The sequence below is a fragment of the Rhinopithecus roxellana genome, chromosome 6 (genome assembly GCF_007565055.1).
Source record: "Rhinopithecus roxellana isolate Shanxi Qingling chromosome 6, ASM756505v1, whole genome shotgun sequence".
Lineage (NCBI taxonomy): Eukaryota > Metazoa > Chordata > Mammalia > Primates > Cercopithecidae > Rhinopithecus > Rhinopithecus roxellana.
The window spans coordinates 99,720,608-99,738,254 of record NC_044554.1 but is presented as its reverse complement, the minus strand read 5'-3'; the positions used below and the strand labels follow the sequence as shown (position 1 = coordinate 99,738,254).

Here is a 17,647-nt window from a genome sequence, read left to right as displayed (position 1 = left end):
ACTACAGGTCTGAGCCACTGTGCCTGGTCTCTTTTCAGATCGTTATGGCCATTTGAATATTATTCTTGTCATCTAACATTTTTGGGGTTATAATCTTTCTATTATAGATATGAAGGATTTAAAATATATATATATATCCTGTGGATATGAGATCCTTGTCACGATCTGTGTGTTGCCGGTATGTTTTCTCGCCCAGAGCCTTTTTTCTTTCTTAATTGCATCTTTTGGTGACCAGAAGTTTTTAATTTTGATGAAGTCCAATTTTTCCACTTTTATGGTCAGAGCTATATGTGTCCCGTTTAAGAAATCTTTGCCTACCCCCTAAACATCCCTTGAAGCCACCTCTTCCCTTCTGACGTCTTCGCCTCTAGCCAGCTCTTTGCAGCCAGTTTTCTCCCGTGCTTCTCCATTCTCCTCCCACCGATGTCCCCACCCCACTTTTTGCCCCCTCCTCTGCCTCCCTCACTGCAGTCAGTACCATCTTCCCACCCAGGGACAGTCCTGGCTCCTCTGAGAATCCCTGGGACCAGCACAGCCTCTGGCACGCACTAGGTGCTTAATAAAAGCTCCATAAATGAAGGCAATATCCTGTGGCTTAGCTGGGAATCGTTAAAACTGTCAATTAGCTCTAAACACCAGCTCCTCGGGAACATTTGAGCAGAGCCAGAGAAACAAAAAAGTTTTGGAAAAACCAACAAGATAGGAATGTTTCGTTTTCTCCCTCACTGGAGCATTTACCGCACAAACTCAGACCTCGTTAGCATTATTTATTCTTGCTTTGTCCCCAACCATAGACAAGGGAAGACTTTTTCCTGCACCCGCCGGCTGCAAGAGTTCCCTGTCACACCCCGCAACAGTGTCTGCTGCCCTTGAACGCTGGGGAGACTCGTGATCCCCTAATCCTTCTCTTCACCATGAGTGATGACGTAGCACAGGTTTCTGTAGTCCAGGTTGCCGCACACATCTGGGGGGAACGCTGCAAACATCTGCTTGACCTGGGAAGGAGCAGAGAGTCAGCCTGCACCAGGCCAGGTGGGAGCCAGAGCAGAGAATCTGCTGTGACCCACCAAAATCCCAATTTACCTCCTCCTCACTGAAGCGGTCTGCCTGGGTCATAAGTTTTTCTTTGATGCTGTTCAAGGGAGAGACACAGTCATGTTCAGGGAAAGGGATATCCAGCTTGAACATGCAGACCCCAGGGGTGATGAGGGGCAAGTGGGGGCAGGGGGACGTCCTGGCCCAGGAGGCCAGGCTACTCCAATGGCCAAGTAGCCTCTGAACCTCGGTTTCCTCCTCCATGAAGTAGGCTTTCCTCCCAGCATCAGGTAGGGACCAAAAGAAATGACCTGGGGACCCCAACATGGGGGCACTCTGAACCTCAGTTTCTTTCTCTGTGAAGTGGGCTTTCCTCCCAGTATCAAGTGGGGACCAAATGGAATGACCTGGGGACCCCAACATGGGGGCTACTCTGACTTCCCATCATGCACTATAACCAAGCTCTGGATCATTGAGGGGAGACACCTCAGGTCCCCCAGCGCAGAGCCTCTTTTGCCTGATTCTGGACACACTGTTTTCTCCAGCTTGTGATGTTCACTGACATCTGCAAAACGCTTTAGAGACGACAAGATGCTTGTGCTCTGCCAAGGGTATAGGAAGGCCTGTCCAGGTCTGTGTCCTCTTGGGCCTGCAAGGGACTGGTGCCCCTTCAAGTTTGGAGGGTCCTGCAGGGTTCTTAAGAGAGCTCAGTGGGCAGGGATGGTATCGGACAGCTGAGCGGGGCCTCGTCCACCCACTCTGGCACCAGCTGCGGCAGACCTCGCTAAGGACCAATGCACATTTTCCATTATTTATGTTTCTGTGGGCCAGTCACAGTTTCCAGCTCTCCAGGCTGGGGACTTTTCACAGACTCTGTTTCAACCAGAGCCTCTGTCATGGCCCGTCTGGCCTGCCTGGCCTGCAGCTACAGATTCAGGTCCCGTGTCCCAAGGCAGTGCCTTCAGTTCCCAAATTAGGTCCCCAAAGGGTCTTTCTGGCCTTGTCCTTGAGAGTGAAGGTGGTTGACAGTAGAGGGAGGGCTCGGGGTCACTCCAGGGATGCCTCTGACGCTTCCCCAGGTCCCCAGGATGGAGGTAGGAGCCACAGACCCCGAGGGAGGGGTGAAGGGGAGGACTGTGGCCTGGAGCAACCCTCAGCATCCCCTCCCCATCCCAGGGGAGTATGTGACTCATGGTCTTGGAGTTAAGAACGTGTGAAACAGGACAGACCCTCTCCACCTCCACCCCTGCTGCATCTGCCTTCACCCCCTCCACCTCCATATGTGAGAATCTCAAAACTAGCAAAACTCGCCTCAAAACCTGAAGGCCGGCAGCATTACAGTAATTGATCAGGAAGCCTGGGCCTGGGGAGAAATCTCACCTGCCCGAGGCCACCCTCAGGTCCAGCAAGGTTCTGAAGGGACTGCCTGGGCACAGCTCAGAGGTCAGCCCTAAATCCTGGGTCCTGGGAAGGCTGCCACTCCCCCGCCCACTCCCGCCTGCAATCCTTGGCTCTCTGCTCTCGTGTTGTCACTGGGTGGGGCACGCCTACCCTCACGATGGCAGCCCCAGTGCCTGCCGGACAGCTGCCTGCAGCCACTTCCCCTTCAGGCATTCCAAGTGAGCTGGTCACCTTCCCCAGTCCTTACTGCTGTCTTGCCCGAGGCGGTGCTGGCTACGATCTGGCTCAGTCCTCTCCCCAGACCCTGGATCCTATGGGCACTGGTCCCTGGCTCTTTGCTTATCTGTCTGCCCGACTCCGTCTTGACGGCCATGACCTTCCTAGGAGCTGCAACCCTCTCCTCTCCTTCTCCAGGCTGGCCTCCATGGTGTCCTTCCCTAACTCCTCCTCAGGTTCTCCCATGCTCCCAGGGCAGACACAGAGTCCAGGGGCTAGGGTGTGAGCCACTCCAACAGGCCCTGCCTGCCACTCTGTGCTCAGTCTCCCCTATACCACCTCCACCCACACCCTCCAACTGCAGCCAACTCCAAACAAACATGCACACGCCAAGCCCTGGCCCTCCGAGCTCTCTGTTCCCTCATCTAGAATGCTGTTCCCGCCCTAGCCTGGGCAACCCGTAGTCATCCTTCAAGGCCCGCCTTTGCCCCAACACCCACCCCACTAGGAAGCTCTCTTGGAGTGACCCACCACTTCTTTTTTTTTTGAGACAGTGTCTCACTCTGTCGCCCAGGCTGGAGTGCAATGGCGCGATCTTGGCTCACTGCAACCTCCACCTCCTGGGTTCAAGCGATTTTCCTGCCTCAGCTACCAGAGTAGCTGGGATTACAGGCGCGCACCACCATGCAGGGCTAATTTTTTTAAAAAATTTTCAGTAGAGACGGGGTTTTGCTGTGTTGGCCAGGGTGGTTTGGAACTTCTGGTCTCAAGTGATCTGCCCACCTCGGCTTCCCAAAGTGTTGGGATTCCAGGCGTGAGCCACCGCGCCCAGCCTGACCCACCACTTCTTATCCATTTCTACTTCCACGCACACACAGAGAAGGGGACACCAAGACCCAGAGAGAGGAAGGGACATCAAGCAATATCACTGGGCCGGATCCCCAGCTCCTGGCTTTTGGTTGAGGAGACTGGGCTGCCACCCATCCTGACCCCAGCCCAGAGCTGGCTTATTCCCGTGAGACTTTGCAGGGAGGAAAACCCAAGGCAGTCAGGGGGAACTTACACATCGGCCTTGACGAAACCTTTTCCTTCAGTGTCGAACACTTTGAAGGCGTGGAGAATGGTCTCCTCTGGGTCCGTGCCTATAAGCAGCACATACAGGGCAGAGAGAGAGGCAGGTGGAGAGGGCCCCACAGAGACAGGCACCAGGCTGGGCAGGGGCTGGGGATAGGGGCAAGTCCCACGGCCCCTGCACAGAGGCACAGCTCTGGGGAACTTCTTCCCCAGCTTCCACTGCAGAGCGAGGGCCGAGCTCACTTGAAGCAAGAGCAAGGAGGGAAACAGGTAATTGTAATCATAGACAAGGGCACCACATATATATTTTTGTGAACAACCTGTGCAACTGTACACGGAGACCCTGATTGAGCATTTACTTTGTGCTTAACGCTTCCCTGTTTTACAGATGGAAAAGCTGAGACCCAGAGAAGTTAAGTGACTTGTCCAGGGTCTCACAGCTGAGTCTGCTGCATGACCAGTGAAGGGGGAGGGCATGACTCTGGGGCTCACGCGTTACCCAGGCTGTGCACAAGACATCGTGGGTGGAAGAAAAAGAGTTCTGTACACGGATGCCAAAAGGCTGGGGCTTGGGCAGTGGCATTGGAGGGGTCTGAGAGATTGTCCCGGCCAGAAGTGGGGTAGGTGGGCCAACGGGCCAAGGGAGGGGGCTCGGGGGGCAGAAGTGAAGCCAGAGAAGTTCTGCTTTTATCACATTCACAGCATAGTCTTGGGGAGAGATGTCATTAGAAGAAATGAATCTGGTACCCACAATGGGATTGAATGTGCAGCCCCCGCATTGCACCACTGGGAAATAGAAACCCACAGAGAGGAAGGGTCTTGCCCAAGGCTTCACAGGCTGCGTGAATGACAGCAGGTGACCTGGCCACCCTTGCCTGCTGCTCTTTCCCCCACTGTCACTGTGTCCTCCTTGTTCACGGTGGACGCGGGGGTGCCCCCTTCCTTTCTTCAGTGCTCAACCGTGTCATTGGTGAAAGGGGACAGAGATAGTGCTTGCCACCCACCTCACAGGAGCAGCTAAGATAACATACCATTCAGGTAAGGTTTTAACAAATGTGTATCAATCAGGGCTGCAAACAAATCTGAGTGCTCTACGCCTGCAGCTTTAAGATTTTATCCCCTGGAGCTCTCAGAGCACCCATGGAATAGATGTGGTTGTTTTAGTTTATCAGAGAGAACACAGGCTCAGAGAGGTTTCATTACATGCCCAAGGGCCCACTGATAAGAGAAAGGAGGATTTAAACCCACCTCTGTGGACTCCAGAGTCCCCTGCTCCTTCTGCCACCATGTGCTCCTGCCAGTCAGATTGGGTCAGGCAGGGCCATGTGCCTCCCCCATCAGACTAGGTCAGGGCCATTTGTTCCTCCACCATCACACTAGGTCAGGACCATCTGTGCCTCCCCCATTAGACTGGGTCAGTGCCATCTGTTCCTCCTCCATCAGACTGGGTCAGGGCCATCTGCGCTTCCTCCATCAGATTAGATCAGGGCCTTATCTATGCCTCCCCCATCAGATGGGGTCAGGGTCATCTGTGCTTCTCCCATCAAACTGGATCAGGGTCGTCTGTGCTTCTCCCATCAAACTGGATCAGGGTCATCTGTGCCTTCCCCATCAGACTGGCTCAGGGCCATCTGTGCCTCCCCCACAGACTGGGTCAGGGCCATCTGTGCCTTTCCCCTCAGATTAGATCAGGGCCTCATCTGTTTCTCTACCACTAGACAGGGTCAGGGTCAGGGTCAGCTCTACCTCTCCCATCAAACTGGATCAGGGTCATCTGTGCCTCCCCCATCAGACTGGGTCAGGACCATCAGTGCCTTTCCCCTCAGATTAGGGCCTCATCTGTTCCTCTCCCATTACACAGGGTCAGGGCCATCTGTGCCTCTTCCATCAGACTGGGTCAGAGCCATCTGTGCCTCTCCCATCAGATTAGATCAGAGCCTCATTTGTTCCTCCCCCATTAGACTAAGTCAGGGCCATCTGTTCCTCCCCCATCAAACCAGATCAAGCCCATCTGTGCCTCTTCCATCAGACTGGGTCAGGGCCATCTGTGCCTCCCACATCAGACTAAGAACTACCCAGGAATGGGGCAGTGTCTGAGTCTCCAGGCATCTCTGAAACTGGCACAGAGTGAAAAAGCCTGGCACATGCTGGCCTCACTGGCCTAGGAACTTCTAGAGGGCAGAGCCATGGACTGCCTCTGGGCAGGGTGGCAGGAAGTTTGTGTGCCCAGCAGAGAGGCTCAGCCCAGAGCACAACAGGGGCAGGGCTCCAGGCCCTCCAGCCTGTCCAAGCAGGCAGGTGTTGGGGGGTGCCTCCAAGCGGGTGAGGGTTGAGTGACCAGAGGCACCCACGTGGGATTTGCCTCCGAGGCCACAGCCTCCCAGGTTTCACTGATTAGTTGAAAATTCCCAGCGTCTTTGAAGAGGCCTCACTGCTTGGGCAGGTTTGTGGCCGGCTCCAGCCTGTCCCGCTGCGGACCATGCACATGGACTTAGCTCAGGCTCTCAGGCACACAGCACAGCCCTGCCACTCCCTATTGCCATGGCTGGCAGTCCTCCCTTCCCTCCTTCACAGAGAAAACCTCTTCCTGAGACTGCAAACCTCATAAAATCTGCTACAGAGTGGCTACTTCCCCCCATCATCGTTGGGAATCTCATGACACAGTCTCCTCTTCCCAATTAGTGGGGTGAGGTGGCGCCCGCCCCAGCCCCCTGCCCTCCCGGCTCCTGTCCCCTCCCACCGGCCTCTCACGCAGTCTGGCCATGTCTGCACAACAGGCTCAGCCGGAGCCCCAGTCCCGGCGCCCCTGCAAAAATGAGAAAAAGCTGCAGCCCTGCAGCCCACACCAGGCCCTGGGTCACAGCTTCAGCTCAACCATGGACCAACACGAGCTTTTAGTCTCAATCTTCCCACCTTTGGGGCTCACCGTGAGCTGACAGAGTCCCGTCCCCTTCCCCTGAGCACTCCTGGAGGCCTCTCTAAACGCCTGCTCTGGCAGCAGCGCCCCTCGTCCACGTCCAACACCAGGGGTAGGAGGTGCTTACCACCTCACCTCCTGGGCCGGGCCCTGGGCCGTCCACTCTGGCAGAACCAGAGGCCACTTCCCCAGGCCCTCCCGCCGGCCTTTAACAGGCCTCCTTCAGTTATGTTCCTCTGGATAAAAGAATCAGGCCTGTCTGCTTCCTTTGAAGTTGCTGGCTAGAGTCACGCATATCTTTCCCACAGAGCATTCTTCTCTCCCGGCCTCCTGGGTTTCTGAGCTCTTCCAGGAGGCAGACATGGTCCTGGAAATAGGCCCCGACAAGCTGCCCGGAGGTGGGCCCAGTGATGCTCCTGATTCAGCTAGACAGCCCCAAGTTCAAAGCCTGCTCCGGATGAGCCTGCCCTCCCCAGCCCTGTTTCCTCATCTCTCGCACCCAGGCTGATGGCTGCCTTCCTTCTGGCTCTAGATCTGCCAGGACACGGTGTGTGGAGGCTGCTCTACCCCCTAGCAGGTCATGACCCATGAGAGTACTGATTTTTCACCCCATCAAACTTGTGATGTCAGGTCAGATCACCCTGTGGTGGACTGAATGGTGGCCCCTAAAAAGGTATACCCACCAGAAGCTGGGTGCAGTGGCTCACACCTGTAATCCCGGCACTTTGGGAGGCTGAGGTGGGTGGATCAGGAGGTCAGGCGATTGAGACCTTCCTGGCTAACACAGTGAAACTCCATCTCCACTAAAAATACAGAAAAATTAGCCAAGCGTGGTGGTGGGCACCTGTCCCAGTTACTTGGGAGGCTGAGGCAAGAGAATGGCATGAACCCGGGAGGCAGAGCTTGCAGTGAGCCAAGATCATGCCACTGCACTCCAGCCTGGGTGACAGAGCGAGACTCCGTCTCAAAAAAAGAAAAAAAAAAAAAGAAAAGAAAAAGATATGTCCACCAGAGCCTGCAAATGTCACCTTATTTGGAAAAAAGGACTTTGCAGATGTAAGTTAAGCATCTTGAGATGCAGAGATCATCTTAGATTATCCAGGTAGGACCTAAATCCAATGGCAGGTAGCGTCTGGGCGCTGGGGCTCATGCCTGTAATCCCAGCAGTTTGGGAGGCCGATATGGGCAGATCACTTGAGGTCAGGAGTTCGAGACCAGCCTGGCCAATGTGATGAGACCCTATCTCTACTAAAAATACAAAAAAAAAAAAAAAAAAAAATTAGCCAAGTGTGGTGGCGGGCGCCTGTAATCCCAGCTTCTTGGGAGGCTTGAAGCATGAGAATCACTTGAACCTTGGAGGTGGAGGTTGCTGTGAGCTGAGATCGCGCCATTGCACTCCAGCCTGGGCAACAGAGTGAGACTCCGTCTCAAAAACAAAACAAAATGAAACAAAGAGGCAGGTGGAGGGCGGTTAGATAGAAGAGGATGGGGCCATTGACAACAAGGCAGAGATGAGAGAGGTAGAGCCACTGGAAGCTGGGGAGGCAAGGAATGGATTCTCCCCAAATCCTCTGCCAGATTTCGCACTTCTAGTCTCCAGGACTGTGAGAGAATACATGTCTGTTGTTTCGAGCCACCTGGTTTCACAGAATTTGTTACAGTGGGCTCAGGAAACTATTATAAGCCCATTTTACAGACCAAAAAACTGAGGCCAGAAAGCAGATAAATCTGTGCAAGGTCAACCTAGGAGTCAATGGGAAGCCAGGGCCTGACCCTAGGCCTAGCCAAGGCAGGGGGTCCAAGGGAGGGGGCCTGGCAGGGGCAGCCTGAGGGTAGTGGGCTGACAGTGCCCACCTCCCAGGGACCACTGCCCCAGCTGGCTCTTCCTTTTTTTTTTTTTTGAGATGGAGTCTGGCTCTGTCACCCAGGCTGGAGTACAGTGGCCCAATCTCGACTCACTGCAACCTCTGCCTCCCGGGTTCAAGCGATTCTCCTGCCTCAGCCTCCCAAGCAGCTGGGATTACAGGCACCCACCACCATGCCCAGTTAATTTTTGTATTTTTAGTAGAGGCAGGGTTTTGCCATATTGGTCAGGCTGGTCTCGAACTCCTGACCTCAGGTGACCCACCCACCTCGGCCTCCCAGAGTGCTGGGATTACAGGCATGAGCCACCGCGCCTGGCCTTGGTCCTTCCTTCTAACCATGGAACTCTCAACCTCTGGGATGTCCCTATGGGAGAGCTCCCCCAGGGCCAGGACAGAAAGGGGACACAGATGGCCCCAACCCTCCACCCCACGCCTAATGCTGTGTCTCGGGCGGGTACAGTGGTTAGAGCCACGGTTTGGGGTTGAGGTTCCATCCCGGCCACTTTTTGCTGGGGCATCTGGGGCAGGGTTCGTGACTCCTCTGGGTCTGAGTCTCTTCATTTGTGAATGAGGCTCCCTGATCCTTCCTCTGGGGGCTCCAGTGACCACAGAAAAAGACAAGGGGAGTAACTCGCTCTGCACGGGGGTCGACCACAGCATCTTTCAGAAACACCTTCCTTCCGGCATCCTCTGCCTGTTCCCCCAGCCCCATGTGCAGAGCGGGCAAAAGGATCCCACAGGTAGGAAGGTAGGGGAGCAGCATGGCTGGGGGCAGTGGGATGGGGAGCACTGTCCTGATGGTGGGCGAAGGGGTTAAAGGCAGGGTTTAGTTGTTGTTGTTGAGACAGGGTCTTGCTCTGTCACCCAGGCTGGAGTGCAGTGGTGTGATCTCGGCTCACTGCAACCTTCACCTCCCAGGGTCAAGTGATCCTCCCACCTCAGCCTCCAAAATAGCTGGGACTACAGGCATGTGTCACCATGCCTGGCTAATTTTTGTATTAGTAGAGATGAAGTTTCATTATATCACCCAGGCTGGTCTCAAACTCCTGGACTCAAGCAAACCGCCCGCCTCAGCCTCCCAAAGTGCTGGGATTACAGGTGTGAGCCACCATGCCTGGCCAAAGCAGGAGTCTTTACGGTTACCCCAGTCTGTGGTGAAGAGAGGGAAACTGAGGCAGGGTCCCTGAAAGTGTGTGCACCCGGGGGCTGGTGTCTGGGGCCACATCATGCTCCCACCTGTGGTGTGTGTGTGTCAGGGCCCCCCCTTCCCACACACATCCCCCTGCCATTCCCCGCCACCCCCCCAGACTCCAGGAGCCTGGCTCACCCTTCAGCTTCTCCCCAAACATAGTCAGGAACACCGTGAAGTTGATGGGTCCAGGGGCCTCCTTCACCATGGCCTCCAGTTCCTCGTTCTTGACATTGATGCGGCCTGTGGGAGGTGAGAGGTGGGGCCGCCCAGGAGGATAAGAGAGAACAGAGCTTGGGCCTTGGAGGGTCCCACAGAGCCTCCCCACTCAGCTGTCCCACATGTCCCCCACTCAGCCCTAAGGCCCTGCCCCCTTGTTGGGGGACTCTTTGGGGGACATCTGGGCCACAGTCAGCTTCCGGCTGCCCCCAGCCTCATGAGAAGGGGAGCAAGTCACTCTCATCCCCATTTCACAGGTGAAGAAACTGAGGCCCAAGAAGCTGCAGCTGAGGTGCACAGGGGCTGCAGGCTCAGGATTCCTGTGCCCCAGGAGGGGACCAGTGGACGCCTGGATGCCGGGATTCCTCGTGATTCCAGGGGACACTCAGATTCCCAGGGGCTCAAGGCCTGGTTACGTCCGTTCCGCCACCTAAACCCCACATAGGCAACTTCAGGCTCTTCCCTGGGGCCTTAGAGAGGGCAGAAACCTTAACCTGGGAGTTGGGTCTTTCCCTCCAACTCAGCTTCTCCCCTGCTCTCCTGGCCCCTCCCCACACCCAGGGCCACCTACACCAGGCCCAGGCCCATGCTGCTACTCCTGTCCCTGAAGTGTCCTCCCCTTCCCTGGCCGAGTCCTTTTCCAACCCCCCAGGAAGGTCTCCTGACTTTCCAGGCAGCTACTGCCTTTCCCCAGCACAGGAGCCTCTCACGCTCACTGCGAGCACTGCCCCGCTGGCCCCAGCTGCCCACTCTCTCTGGATGGCCTGGCCCTAAGCTCCCCCGGCTGCTGGCTCACCCACCCAGTGCGGCAAAGGTGTCTCTCAAGTCCTCTTTGTCGATGAAGCCATCGCGGTTCTGGTCCATGATGGTGAAAGCCTGGCAGAGACACAGGGGCTGAGTGGCCACCCACCCTTCCAGTCCCCGCCAAGGACCATCCTCCTGCTGACTGCTGCCCAAGGAGCCTCAGGGCAGGTCCCTCTGGCAGCCCAGCTGGGATGTGCTCCATCCCCAACCCCTCATTTCAGGCTCACAGCAACTCCAGTTTACAGAGAGGGAAACTGAGATTCAGAGACAGAAAAGCCTGGCCCCAGGTCACACAGCAAGCACAGGGTCAGGTACAGAGAGAGGAAGAGGCTGCCCAAGGGCAACAGGTCACACACCCAGGCTCTGGGCTATGGCCATGGTGTCCTCAAAAAATAATGTCATTGGCCAGGCATGGTGGCTCATGCTTGCAATCCCAGCACTTCGGTAGGCAGAGGCAGGAGGATTGCTTGAGGCCAGGAGTTTGAGACAAGCCTGGGCAAAATAATGAGACCCTGTCTCTACAAAATATTAAAAAGTTAGCCAGGCATAATGATGTATGCCTGTAGTTTCAGCTACTCAGGAGACTGAGGTGCGATCGCTTGAGCCCAGGAATTTGAGGTTTCAGGGAGCATTGACTGCAATATTGCACTCCAGCCTGGGTAACAGAGCAAGACCCTGAAAAAAAACAAAAACAAACAAACAAAAAACAACTATGATCATTTAAAAATGTAGTAATGGACTGGGCGAGGTGGCTCACGTCTGTAATCCCAGCACTTTGGGAGGCTGAGGCAGGTGGATCACCTGAGGTCAGGAGTTCCAGACCAGCCTGGCCAACATGGCAAAACCCTATCTCTACTAAAAATCCAAAAAATTAGCCGGACGTGGTGGTGCGTGTCTGTAATCCCAGCATCCCAGCTACTTGGAGGCTGAGGCAGGAGAATTGGTTGAACCCGTGAGGTGGAGGTTGCAGTGAGCGGAGATCACGCCATTGCACTCCAGCCTGGGCGACAGAGCCAGACTCTGTCAAACAAACAAAATAATAATAATAATAATAATAGTAATAATGACATCTTCAGCCCCCCGAGACTGAGGACTGAGCCTCTGCCCAGCTCCTTGAGCAACTGGCATGCATTCCAAGAATCCTCACAACAGCCCCATGGGACAGCAGACCGACCTCTTTAAACTCCTGGATCTGGGACTGATCAAACATGGAGAAGACGTTGGAGCTAGCAGTGCCTTCTGCTCTTTTCCGAGCTCTTCTCGGTGCCTGCGAGGTACCAGACAAAGCCTTGCAGCGGCCCCTGCCTCGAGGGTCAGCCCCCACCCCCTGTCTCACCTCCCAGGGCATCGCAGTCCAGAATGACACCACTCTGCCCTCCCCGGTGCCCACAGCAGACAGACAAGGCTCCCCCTGAAGCCTTGCAGGTAATCAGGACGTTTTCCCAGCCCATGGCAAGAAGCCTGCATGGCGTGCACCCCCACAGAGCTGGACAGCTGCTTCCTGGCCCTGTCCTCCGGGCTCCGGAAGGTGGGCGGCCAGCGCCTGCGCTGCAGAGCAGAGGCGGGCATCTCTTCCTTCAGCCTCCCCATCTCCACCCCAGCATCCTCCACTACAGCTGGAATCTGACCTTATCACCACCTGCTAAAAACCTTCTTCGTGTTCTCAAGAGAACAACTGAGCTCTTAGCTCCCCCGACAGGATCTGCCTCTTGCCACCTCCTGGAGCTGCTACTACTCCCTCTCACCCAGGCCCTCTGCTGTGTCCCACAGCTGCCTTCCCTCCCGGCGTTTGCCCCTGCCTGGAATGCCTTGCTCTGTTGGAATTCCCTGCTTGGAATGCCTTCCCTGGAGAATCTATCTAGAGACTCCTGCCTATCCTGTAGGCTCAGCTCCCTGTCACCTCCTCCGAGAAGCCTTCTCTGACCCCGGGCCATTCTCCCCTCCCGGCTCCACTGTGAACTGTCACCCCCACAGCACGTTTCACACTCTGTGCGTCTGTCTCCTTGACTAAGTGGACATCTCAGGTGTAAAACTCACTTGGCCCCATCTCTGGTCTCTCCTGTCCCCACCCTGAACCTGGCTCAGAGTGGGGATCAGCTAATGCTTGGAAATAGCTGCCCAGAACTCAGGGCCAACCTACGCAGCAGGCAAAGCAGGAGGCCACCCACGTTGAGTAGTTACATGGTCTCCGGCCAGCCTTCCTGCCTCTGTGATGTCATGGTGTCTGGAAGTCCACTATTGGGCACTTCCTGAAAGCCCTAGGTGCCCAAGACCCCCGAGGGCCCTGTCCCTCGGCAGCCATCCTTAGAGCCCCCAGGGGCGCTGTGAGCCCTAGAATGGGCTCTTGATGGGGGAAAAAATTGCTGGATTCCAGAGGGGGAGGTGAACGGGATGGCACAGACATGGGCTCCCACCGCCAGCTCCTGTCTCCATCACAACCTGTACCACCCTCTCCTGCCAAGCCCTTGTCTACCTGCCCCCACCAGAGCAGAGGATTCCCCTCATCCCCTGCTCCCCACCCCCCAACGCCTGTGTGGTCTCCCCTGCCCCCAGCTCACTGCAGTCCCCACCCCTGCCCAGGAGCCCTCGACTGACGGGGGCAGAAGTGCCGGCTGACTTATAATTAGCTTTTACTGGGTGCCTTGTCTCTACTAATCCTTTGAAAGGGGGCTGCCAGGGCGGCCAGGAACGTTATGATGCTGTAAAACCTCTGTAATATTTATAAATCCTTTCAGACATCATAAAGAAAAGAACTTCCCCGCAGAGTTCATCTCACATAATTACATATACATTTCCTCCGATTAATAAAAAATGATCACTTCCGTCTGTGGGAGGTTCTGCCCTTTCTCTGGCAGACCTGGCCATGGCCTTGGCGTCCTCAGTCCCTGCCCCCCAAGCTCCCAGCCTCTCATGATCCCCCTGGTTACACCCCCACCCTACAATGTCCCAGAGCTCCACGAGGGAGGGAGAGGTCATTTTCTGTACCACGCAAGAGAGTCCTAAACCCTACGGTCTTTGCAGCTCAGCTGTCTTGAAAATTCCTTTTGAGAATTGGCCCCTATAAAATACAATTCCCCAGAGAGGAACATCTCAGGGAAGAAGGGGGTCACCCGCATCTGGGTTCAAAGCCCGGCATGGCTGCTCCCAGCCTCTGTGATGTTAAGAAATTCACTTGTCTTATCTGAGCCTGTTTCCCCGTTTATAAAACCAAGAACATGTCGACCTCAATGCATCAGGACATGTTATTAGACACATGCGGTCCTCCAGGCAGGCCCATGCCCAGTCCTGGGGACCCAGGACTGAATCAGGCCCCATCTTGGTCCCCAAGAAGCTCGCAGTCCTGCTGGAGACAGGCAATCTGTATAGGCCCTCAGGCAGTCAGGAGGTGACAAGCCGAGGCTGACAGCCGAGTCAGAGCTCTGGACCGAAAGGGACTAACTAATGAGGCAGGTGAGACGCAGGCACAGAGGGACCGCCAGATTGGCACCCCACAGGGAGTCCCCAGGGGCAGGAGCCCAGGGCAAGCTCCACGTCACATGAGGTGCACAGGCAAAGGTGAGCAGGAGGATCTCGGAGCTCCAGAGGTGCCATACTGTCGCGAACACTGACCCCCGGCCCTCCCAGGGGACCTGTGCCCTCAGAGCCACTGCCCCTGTGAAGCCCCCAGGCCCTGCCCACCCCGTCTCTCTCCACCCTCCTCTTCCTCATTCTCCAGCAGTCCCCACCAAGTCCAGGAATGCAGAGACTCAAATCAGGACCCACGTGGAGAGGAGTCCCAGGTGGGGCAGGTTTGGGCATGGCATCAAGAGGGAAGAGGAGGTCAGACCAGGGACAACATCAGATCAAGGTCAGGAAGGTCAGTGAGAGGCAGGCTGAATTCAGGCAGGAGGTGAAGGTCAGAATCACACACGGAGTCAAGGTCACAGAACGAGGTGAAAGTTGAGAAATGAGGCTGGGCGCAGAGGCTCACGCCTGTAATCCCAGCGCTTTGGGAGGCCGAGGCGGGTGGATCGCTTGAGGTCAGGAGTTCGAGACCAACCTGAACAACATGGTGAAATCCCATCTCTACTAAAAATACAAAAAAAAAAAAAAAAAAAAAAATAGCCGGGTGTGGTGGTGGGTGCCTGTAATCCCAGCTACTCAGGAGGCTGAGGCAGGAAACTCACCTAAAGCCAAGAGGTGGAGGTTGCAGTGAGCAGAGATCGAGCCACTGCACTCCAACCTGGAGGACAGAGTGAGATTCTGTCTAAAAAAGAAAAGGAGTTGCGGAATAAGGTCAGGGTCATGGTCAGGGTCAGGGGTGGGAGGGAGGGGACCGCAGTGCTGAAGCCAAAGACACAACAGCCACAAGCCTGAGCTCCCCAGGGAGGAGGTGGAGGTGAAGGAAGGTGGCCGTGGCAGAGGCAGAACAACCCCAGCCTACCATGGTCTGGAGAGCTCCCTGGAGCTGCAGCTGGCCTGGGGATAGCTCAGAGATGGCCCTTAAATAGTGGTCCCCCCCAAGGCCGCTGGCATGCACCAGGCTCAGTATGGAAGGTGATCCAGGACAGGATGGGGGCCTCCCTGCCAGGCACCTGCCTTGGGCCATTCAGAGTGGGTGGGGTTGGGGGGAATCCGTGGGTAAAAACCACGGACACAGGGACTGCCTAAGCCTCCAGGATCTCTGACAGCCCTGGGCCAACTGTTTTCTCCAGAGCCAAGGGACCAAGGCCCAGGAAGGGGCATTTGGCCAAGGACACAGTGTAAGTTGAGGCCGGCAACCCCAATGGGAAGATTTGGTCTTGAGTCGTCAGGGAGTGTTGCCCAGGGTGGGGTCACCCATGCCGGCTGGGACCCACTCAGATTGCAGTGTGGCCGGACCTCTGGAGCCGTGGGACTCCGGGTGGTACATCACCCTCTAGGAGGCTCAGTGGTCTTATAGGAGTGGGAGGGTGTGACACTCCCCGGTCTGCTTGTGGAGAGGGTTTCTGCACTAACCTGGCCCTCAGGGGCTCCTTCTCCCAATATGCCTATTATCAGGGCCGCCATTACACACCCCCAGGCCAGGGGACCCCCTCAGGGCACTGAAATACTCAATGAACAGAGGAAGCAAAGAGACAAATAAAAGAAAAACGGGGTGGGCGCGGTGGCTCACGCAGAGCCACCGGAGGCCAAGGCAGAAGGATCACTTGAGGCCAGGAGTTCAAGACCAGCCTGGGCAACATAGTGAGACCCCCCCTCTTTACAAAATATTTAAAAAAGTAGCCGAGCATGGTGGTGTGTTCTTGTAGTCCCAGCTACTCAGGAGGCTGAGGCAGGAGGATTGCTTGAGTCCAGAAGTTTGAGGCTGCAGCGATCTATGATTGCGCCACTGCACTCCAGCCTGGGCAACAGAGTGAGATATTGTCTCTTAAAAAAAAGAAAAAAGAAAAATGGAGGTGACCCTGATGAGGAAGAACTGAAAAATGAGACCTCCATTCCACTCTGGCCTCACACACACACATCCATCCCCACCCGGCCTGGCCCAGCCCAAGAATTCTCTAGTACATCTGCCAAACAGAGCCCGCACCTGCCCTGGAAAGCCTCTCCTGTGTCTAGTGCAGCCCCAGCAGTCCCAGCTCAGCCTCAGAGGCTGCCACTGTCCATCTGGGTCCCGCCACATCTGATCAGCTGCCAGGGCCGGCAGTGCTGGGTTCAGGCAGTAAGCCCACGGGTCCCCAGGGGCTGAAGAGCTTAACTGTCCCTGGAGCTGGCCTCAGGCCTTCAGGCCCGGGTACAGCTGATCCCCTGCCTTGGGGGAAGGGAATATCATCATAATAATAATAAGAGCAGCTACTATACAACACAGAAGGTCAGGCCATGTCTTAAAACACGTGTCCTCACATTCAGTCCATACCCCATTTTCCGGATGAGGAAACTGAGGCACACACGGGTTAAGTCACTCACCCAAGGCCGGTAAGAGGTGGGGCCAGAGGCCAGGCGCAGTGGTTCGCACCTGTAATCCCAGCACTTTGGGAGGCCGAGGAGGGAGGATCACTTGAGGCCAGGAGTTTGAGACCAGCCTAGGCTACATGGTGAAACTTTGTCTCTACAAAAAAAAAAAAAATTTTTTTTAATTAAAAAATTAGTCAAGCAGAGTGGTGAAGCAAAAAAGTTCCCTTATTCCCTTCACAGGGCATGCAATGGGGGTGTGGCTTGCTTCTTCCGTGACCCACTGCTCAAACCTCTAGGGGGACCATGCAGACAGGCAGGCTATGGGGCTCCGACCCCACGGCAGCGTCTAGGGGTGGACGCTTACAGCTCCTGAAGCCCCAGTGGGCGTGTAATACAGGATGCTCTTCTAGTATTGCCATCTGTAGGTGGCTTGTGTTCATCAGCTCAGTTAGACCCTCTGCCTTATCGCAAGGACAAAGGGCTTTCTGTATCCTGGGATTCTTGCCTTGATGCATGTGAAAATTGGATCACACGTGCGCTTGGAGAATGAGTGCGAGGTTTTATTGAGTGGTGGAAGTAGCTCTTAGCAGATGATGGGGAGCCAGAAGGTAGATGGAGTGGGAAGGTGATTTTCAAGGTGCTCAGCGGCCAGACTCTCCTCCGACCATCCCCCGCCAAATTCCCCTGGGCATTTGCGTTATTCAGCCAGTCGATGGCCTGCCAGCATCTGCCAGTGCTGTCGGTGTGCTCTTCCCATCCTCTGCTCCTCTTGACGTCCAGCCGCCTGTGCGTGTGCCCACTAGGGTCTCAGGGTTTTCACAGGCACAGGATGGGCGGGGGGTGGGGCCAGGGCGTGGTGGGCCAGGGTGGTCTTGGAAAATGCAACATTTGGGCATGTAAACACGAGTGTCTGTCCTTAGTAGAGGCGAGGTTTCACCATGTTGGCCAGGCTGGTCTCGAAGTCCTGACCACAAGTGATCTGCCTACCTCGTCCTCCCAAAGTGCTGGGATTAC

At 55.6% G+C, this 17,647-nt stretch overlaps 1 protein-coding gene across 1 annotated transcript; it reads right to left on the bottom strand.

The window, feature by feature from the left end:
- Positions 1 to 771: 771 nt before the first annotated feature.
- On the bottom strand, positions 772 to 16,772 carry MYL10 (myosin light chain 10). Its single transcript, XM_010387409.2, is given in 8 exon segments — positions 772 to 995; positions 1,084 to 1,132; positions 3,716 to 3,794; positions 9,836 to 9,940; positions 10,717 to 10,796; positions 11,643 to 11,740; positions 11,895 to 11,987; positions 16,695 to 16,772. Coding segments are annotated over 8 exon segments (681 nt in total). The 3' UTR covers positions 772 to 896.
- Positions 16,773 to 17,647: the final 875 nt, after the last annotated feature.